This window comes from Medicago truncatula, chromosome 4 (assembly GCF_003473485.1).
Source record: "Medicago truncatula cultivar Jemalong A17 chromosome 4, MtrunA17r5.0-ANR, whole genome shotgun sequence".
In the NCBI taxonomy this organism is placed as follows: Eukaryota; Viridiplantae; Streptophyta; class Magnoliopsida; order Fabales; family Fabaceae; genus Medicago; species Medicago truncatula.
In genome coordinates, this window is record NC_053045.1 from 34,289,456 (window position 1) to 34,296,978 (window position 7,523).

The following is a 7,523-nucleotide window of genomic DNA, read 5'->3' on the forward strand; positions in this document are numbered from 1 at the left end:
TACTTAAAACAAAAACAAAAAAAAACAATCAATCTATTAGTTTGAGAGTGAAGCATCCAATTACTAATCTTGACTGCAACTTAAAAGATGGATTTGATTTCTTCCTCCACCCAACCACTTCAATGTTGATTAATTAATGGAAAACATGATTTCAATCTAAATGATAATTGGTTATGACAGTGTTTGCTATCAAGGAATGGTAGTTAAAGCTTGTACAGTGTAAGCGGTGAGTTGTTGATAATGGTGGCAGGTATAGCTACATATTAGCTAGTCCATGCGGTGTGGAGAATGAAAATATAATTTGGTGTAAGGGGTATTCACAAACTAAAGAAATTTATTCATCAAATATTATTATAAAAGATAGTCCATGCATCCGGTTTAGCGCATTCGTGCAATTCGTGGGGTAATTTGTCCACTATTTAGCATTACTGTTCAAACAATAGATTCGTCTAAGACCTAATCAATGAAAAATTAGCTACTCATGGTTAAACCACAAATAACTAAATCAATGAAAAACGCTATTACATGAACTAGGACCACTATGAGTTGGATGGCTAGCCACCACGAGATCCTGAGTTCTTAGTTGTGAAATATGTTTTTCAGATCTAGAAAATTCAAACCTTCCTTAAGAAATGGAGTTCAACTTTTATAGACTTGGTTCTGAAACGACAAAATTGTTCCACAATGGACACAAATCGCGCAACATTGCTTTATTAAATTCAAATTTTCTCCTTTGGTGCTCACAAAATCGCGCCTCGAAAATCGTACCATGATTTGTTAGGTTGTAGCAATTGCTGTTGCTCCAAACTGAGCTGAAATTATGTCACGACATGACGATCGTGACAGATTCTTCTAAAACCGAACCTTTGATTTTCTTGATATCTTCGGCTCCAAATTGTCTAGAGCTGCTTAAGACTAGCTTAAAACATATAAAAATGACTAAAACAACATCTATAACAGAGTGTCATCATAACCCTAAACTTGCGTCGTTTCTAAACTGGTGCACACAATAGTCGGCATGCAGTTCTACCATATTACAATATGCTTGAAAAGTTTTTAATCAAATCTTAGCATACACTTTTAAGAACATTTAGGGTTATAACAGGCTTAGGTAAAGGATGTATGTTTTTGGGAAAATACGTTTAAAAGAATAAATTTTGGAGTGAAGCATATCCTGCTATTTTGTCCAGTTAAAAAATTTCAACCCAATTACCACGAATGAACAAAACTAGACTATTAGAGAACCAATTTTTTTTTTTTTTATGTTCCATTATAATTATAACTTTTTTTTCAATTTATTTTATTTTTCTGATTTTCTCTTCTTCTTTTTTCTACACATTTTTGTGTTTTTTTTTTTTAATAGACGTTTTTTGCTCTCCTAGGTTCTCTAGTATTCATATCCCAAACTTAATTTGTTGTTAGTTCTAACATCAACCTCATACTTAAAATTTAGTAGTGACATAAAACACAAACAATGCCTACTCCAAAAATATATTGGGTTTTGATGATGAAGCATGATATGATATTTTAGTGTATATATATATATATATATATATATATATATATATATATATATATATATATATATATATATATATATATGAGTTAGGATTCATTGACACCAAATCGCAACCGTACATTATATTTATATTTAATCAGAGGCTCGCAATAATTTCTAATTTAACTCACGGTTACATTTGATGTGTACAATCCTTGCACTCAATCTTATGTATTATCGTCCTCTTCAATAATTAAAAAACTTAATTCCCCTTAGTGGATTATCTATCTGTGCAACAAGTTCTTCATTTTTCTCAATTACATGCTCGCCGCCATTCATATCCAGCATAGATAACTCTTGACTTTTTGCTTGTATGCCAGGAATTGGTAGCAATTCAATTAAAGGTTCTTTAAAATTAATTTCAAATACATATATAATTTGCATTCAGATGTGTAATTATTTTCAATGATTTATAAACTAACCTTTTAATAGTGATAAGTCACGATCTGTGATTGATTCTCATACATAAAATCTCATCGCTAGAGAAAATATCATCTAATACACCCCTAAATTCACCGTCTTCTTCATGAGACATGATCAATGTGAGGAATTAACCAAGAGAGAATAGATCGAGATGCAAACAAGAATAAATCATGATGCGATCATATATGCAATCTGAGTTTTTGAATGATCGAACACAATAATAGTGTGAGATTGTGAGAAAGGGTGCACACGGTGAGTTAAATTAGAAACTATTGTGAGCCTTTGATTAAATATAATGTACGGTTGCGATTTGGTGTCAACGAATCCGTTGACACTTGATGTCAACGGATCCTATCTCTCTCTCTCTCTCTCTCTCTCTATATATATATATATATATATATATATATATATATATATTTTGTATTTGAACGTAAATAAGAGGTCATTTATAAGAGTTGTCAATAGTTTAAGAAACATTTTGTATTGTTTTCATTCGAGTCGTTGTAATTTAGTTTTGTCCTAAATTATCCAACTTCATATGTGTTTTGAGTCTTTTTAGTGAAAAATCATGTAGATCAGCAAAACAAGACATCATGTGAAGGATTCAGGATATGAAGATTGAAGATCAATGGTTCTTATAAGGTCTTTGAAATCAAATAAGTTGAAGAAAATTCATTTCAAGTTCCAAGGATTTCAAGACGGAAGAACGCTCGAAAGGGACAAAAACTGCAAATCATAAGGTCTTATATGGTTATTATTAATTTTGACGGAAGAACGCCTTTGTGTATGAACCATGTGCCCCTGTGCAAGAGATAGCCCTCTCTACTTCCTCATGCACCCATGCGCCTCATTACATGCACCGTGCACTTGCCTTGCGGGTAGAAAGTATTGTTCGGTTGTTTTTTAAGATGGATCGGTGGAAGAAAAAAAAAACTCAGTTTTCTTCTCTTAACCCATAAGTAATTATGCCCTATAAATAGAGACTCTTGCACACTCTTTTATTCATTCAGAAAGCTAGCGGTACAAGACAAGGATCTAGCATAAGAGCTTCAAGTCAGATGATCTACATCCTCCTCTTGTTCTCTCTAGGTGGAACAACCTCTTCTTATTTGTTGGATTCAATTAATAAAATTTTTTATTTAGTTTATGATTCAAGTGTCTGATTTAATTTATATATGCATGTTTCTATACCAAATCATAGATGGAGAATGTTATGATTGACAACCATAATTTCATCCGAACAAGACAACAGTAGATTGCTTAAATTTGAAAGAGGTGAGTTTTTATTTTCTGTCTTTAGTTATTATTAATTTTCGGTTTTTATTTTTATTTTACGGTTAGATTAATTTTGTGTTTTTAATTTTACGTTAGATACTAAAAATTAGGGTTAGTTCCAATTTTTCATGTTAGGTTTATCTTTTAGGATTAGATTGGTTTCAAATCCTTTTAGATTAAGTTAGTTTTTATTTTTCTTGTTTCTAAGTTAGATTTGATTTGTTTTAATTTGTTAGGTTAGTTTATCTTATTTAAAAATAACTAAAAATTTAGTTTATTTTTATTGTTTCTAGTTTTCAGGATAATATCTAGTCTAGACTTAGTTTGTTTTATTTTTATATTATATAAAACCAAAAAAAATGTATCATCTAGAATACAAATTTGTAAGGGTGTTCGCGGTTTTGAGGCAAAATGTCATCTGATCCAAAATAAAAATAACATGCGAATTAGTTTGGATGAGTATTCTAAAAAAATTATGAACAGATCTAATCCAAATATATGTGGTTTAATTTAGATCGATTTTTTGATATCCAAAATGTAAAAAAAAATAAAAAAATATTTACTTTTTTTAAGAAAATAGTTTTATATTAATATTAATTTACATAAACACGGTAAAATAATAGGTTTGATCAAAATATATTAAGAATTTAAAATTACAGTATAAAAATTATCAATTATTTTTTAAACATATGAAGTAATAATAATATAGATTAAATTAGTGCAATATATAACATTAAAATCAACAAGCAACATAATAATTATTGTATAATACTAATAAAATAATAAATAAGTATTAATATTTATTTTTCTGGTTCAGTTTGGTTTAGTTTTCAAAAAGTGAACCGAAATCCAATCGGATCTTAGTGTTTTTACAAAACAACATTCAAACGTCCGATCTTAGCGTTTTTACAAAACAACATCCTAACATATCCAAAAATATTTGATTTGATCTCTAATTTAATTTTTCCTTTTTTTTCGACGATGTTATGAAACCTTTCCCATGCACACACACTAATATAAGCGACACAACAAAAAAATAAAAACACTAATAAGCAATGATATTTCTACCTATCATAATTTTTAATTTATTTATGCATAAAAAAGTAGCAATAACAATACATACAAACATGTTTCCTCCAAAAAAACAAGACATACAAACATGAAATTGGTCATCACTCATCAATCACTAGTATCACTAGTGAGATTGATAAACCTTTATTATACAAGTTTAGATAGACCAACTCACTTCACATGGTGGCTTTTGAAGGCTGCATTGGAACCCACATAAGATGGTTCACAGGTAAGAAGTGACACATTGGAGAGTTCTTCCCAGCGGTAACCCTAAGCTGCCTAAATACAATATGATCTGGGTTCCAATCAGATGTGTCCAAATGACAAATTCCAACAACTTCCATTTTATCTCCATTCGCATCACCAACAAGTGAGACCTTGAACACTCTAGTCCCTGTAGCTATGTAATGACAAAAGTAAATGGCATATGGATATGAGAGGGGATGACAAGCTACCCATTTGGGAGCATCAATATCATGTGATACTTCCAAAATGGTGTAATTCTGTAAAGGGATGGCTGTCGATGAGGGTTTGGTGGTAGTGAGAATATTATGTTTCGCGTATGAACCAATGATCGTGTCAACAAATTCGAGCATGGACTCTAGGGAGTTTACACAAGTCTTTGTCTCCCCTGTAATGGTTTCCGCTTCACACTGTTCAAGTGATCCTAACATGGATTTAGCTTGAGGAGAATCTTCAGGGATTGAGAAAAGTTGAAAAACACTTGGGAGTTGTGACATTGCGAGAGGAATTGAGTCAGCCTCTTTTTTTGAGAGGAAACGTGAAATCTCTTGGATGGGAAATTGAAGGGTCATTACATTTCCAACATAAAGATCATCCAAATTGAAAAATCCTACCTTGAAAGCTTCTGTGCGATCCAAGTTAAGAGATGGGTGGCCTTCTAGATCTTTTGAGTTGGTTGATGGGGGGCCTTTTGGATCATTTCCAGCAGATATGTATCCGATAAGGTAATCTGCTTGCTTTGCATCTTGTTTACCATAAGAAGCTATGTAAGGTCCATTGGATTCTTGTTGTTTGGCTTCATATTTACCATATTGAGTAATGTAAGGTCCATTGGTTTCCAATTGTTTGGCTTCATGTTTACCATAGGCAGTTATGTAAGGTTCATTGGATTCATGGGTATGGGTCTTGTACCCGGTAGTGTAATCTGGGTTCTTGGCTTCATGTTTACCATATTGAGTTATGTAAGGTCCATTGGAATCCGGTTGTTTGACTTCATGTCTACCATGGGCAGTTATGTAAGGTTCATTGGATTCATGGGTATGGGTTTTGTACCCAGTAGTGTAATCTTGGTTCTTGGCTTCATGTTTACCATATTGAGTTATGTAAGGTCCATTGGATTCTGATTGTTTGGCGTCATGATTACCATAGGCACTTATGTAAGGTCCTTTGGCCTCATGGGTATGGGTCTTGTACCGGGTAGTGTAATCTGGGTTCTTGGCTTCATGTGTACCATATTGAGTTATGTAAGGTCTATTGGAATTCGGTTGTTTGGCTTGATGTCTACCATAGGGAGTTATGTAACGTTCATTAGATTCATGAGTATGAGTATTGTACCCGGTAGTGTAATCTGGGTTCTTGTCTTCATGTTTACCATATTGAGTTATGTAAGGTCCATTGGAATCTAGTTGTTTGGTTTCATGTCTATTGTAGGAAGTTATGTAAGGTCCATTGGATTCATGAGTATAAGTTTTGTACCCGGTAGTGTAATCTGCGTCCTTGGCTACATGTTTACCATATTGAGTTATGTAAGGTCCATTGGAATCTGGTTGTTTGGCTTCATGTCTACCATAGGCAGTTATGTAAGGTCCATTGGATTCATGGGTATGGGTCTTGTACCCGGTAGTGTAATCTGGGTTCCTGGCTTCGTGTTTGAAATATTGAGTTATGTAAGGTGCATTGGAATCCGGTTGTTTAGATTCATGTCTACCATAGGTTGTTATGTAAGGTTCATTGGATTCATGGGTATGGGTCTTGTACCCGGTAGTGTAACCTGGATTCTTGGCTTCATGTTTACTATATTGAGTTATGTAAGGTCCATTGAAATCTGGTTGTTTGACTTGATGTCTACCATAGCCAGTTATGTAAGGTTCATTGGATTCATGGCTATAAATCTTGTACCCGGTAGTGTAATCTTGGTTCTTGGCTTCGTGTTTGAAATATTGAGTCATGTAAGGTTTATCATTCGAGTCCACTTGATCCTGATCTTGCAACTCCACCTTCAAGTCTCTGGCATTGATGTCTTGGCCAATCTACAATGACGACAATGAGAATATAAATTGAATGACTTTTTGAAAGAAAGAAAAAAAAAAACTAAAATATTAATCCCCTGAAAAAAAATATTAATGTCTTAATTGATTATCCAAGTTGATATACTACTATCCAAGTTGATTATCCAAGAAGAAAATTAACTGCAAGGGCCTTTAACCAAGAAGAAGAAAAATAGAATATTGACAAATATACAATTGCCTTGTTTGGTTCATTGCGGGAAAATGAGGAGAGTGAAGTAAATATTTTCACGATTGAAATATTTATTATGACAATTAGGAAAATGTCATTTATGTTTAAATGTGATATTATTTTTGAAAAAATCTTGCTTCCCTATTTTTTCCTCCGTATCTAATAACTTAATGAAATAGCTAAAATGTAAAATAATTTCTCATCTACCCTCTCCAAGACTCCAACTATCACTATGTACAATTGAATTACCATAAAGAAGAAAAGAACCACTGTGAGGAACTGAAGTGCTAGTGTAGTAGCCATTTTTAAGTATTGAGGATGAGTTATTCAACTTGAAGAGAACTAGCCTTTTTATAGGTGAAATTGAGGTCTTTTTTCTTTCTTTTTTTTTTGGAAGAAGGTGCTGTCGAGGTTTCCTTTGTTGACTCAGTTTCCTTCTTACTTCTTGGATTGGAGATTTGAGAATTATAATAATATAATTTTTTCTTAATTTTTTTTTCTATAGTGTATTAGCTTTTTTTCAGGAGTGCTTTTTTTTCTTAATATAATACTAGCAGTAGGTGAGTATACCGACAATCAATATTTCTATCCACAATGCAATTAACGAGGGACGGTCTTATCGATAATATGCGAAAATGAATTAATGATGTATATAGTTTTTATTATAGACAACATGTATCATTTAATAAATGAATCTAAAATGTCAATTTTTAAT

At 32.4% G+C, this 7,523-nt stretch overlaps 1 protein-coding gene across 1 annotated transcript; it reads right to left on the minus strand.

Moving 5' to 3' along the window:
* Positions 1-4,317: 4,317 nt before the first annotated feature.
* Positions 4,318-7,157, minus strand: LOC25492741 (BURP domain-containing protein 12). Its single transcript, XM_013600943.3, has 2 exons — positions 7,058-7,157; positions 4,318-6,600 (listed from the first exon to the last, which is right to left on the minus strand). Exons 1-2 carry the CDS (start codon positions 7,109-7,111, stop codon positions 4,504-4,506), a joined length of 2,151 nt encoding a protein of 716 aa, XP_013456397.1. The 5' UTR covers positions 7,112-7,157; the 3' UTR covers positions 4,318-4,503.
* Positions 7,158-7,523: the final 366 nt, after the last annotated feature.

Coding starts and splice junctions, on each gene's coding strand:
- LOC25492741 (XM_013600943.3), bottom strand. CDS start 7,111: ATGGCTACTACACTAGCACTTCAGTTCCTCACAGTGGTTCTTTTCTTC. Junction 6,601..7,057: donor TGGTTCTTTTCTTCTTTATG/GTAATTCAATTG, acceptor TCGTCATTGTAG/ATTGGCCAAGACATCAATGC.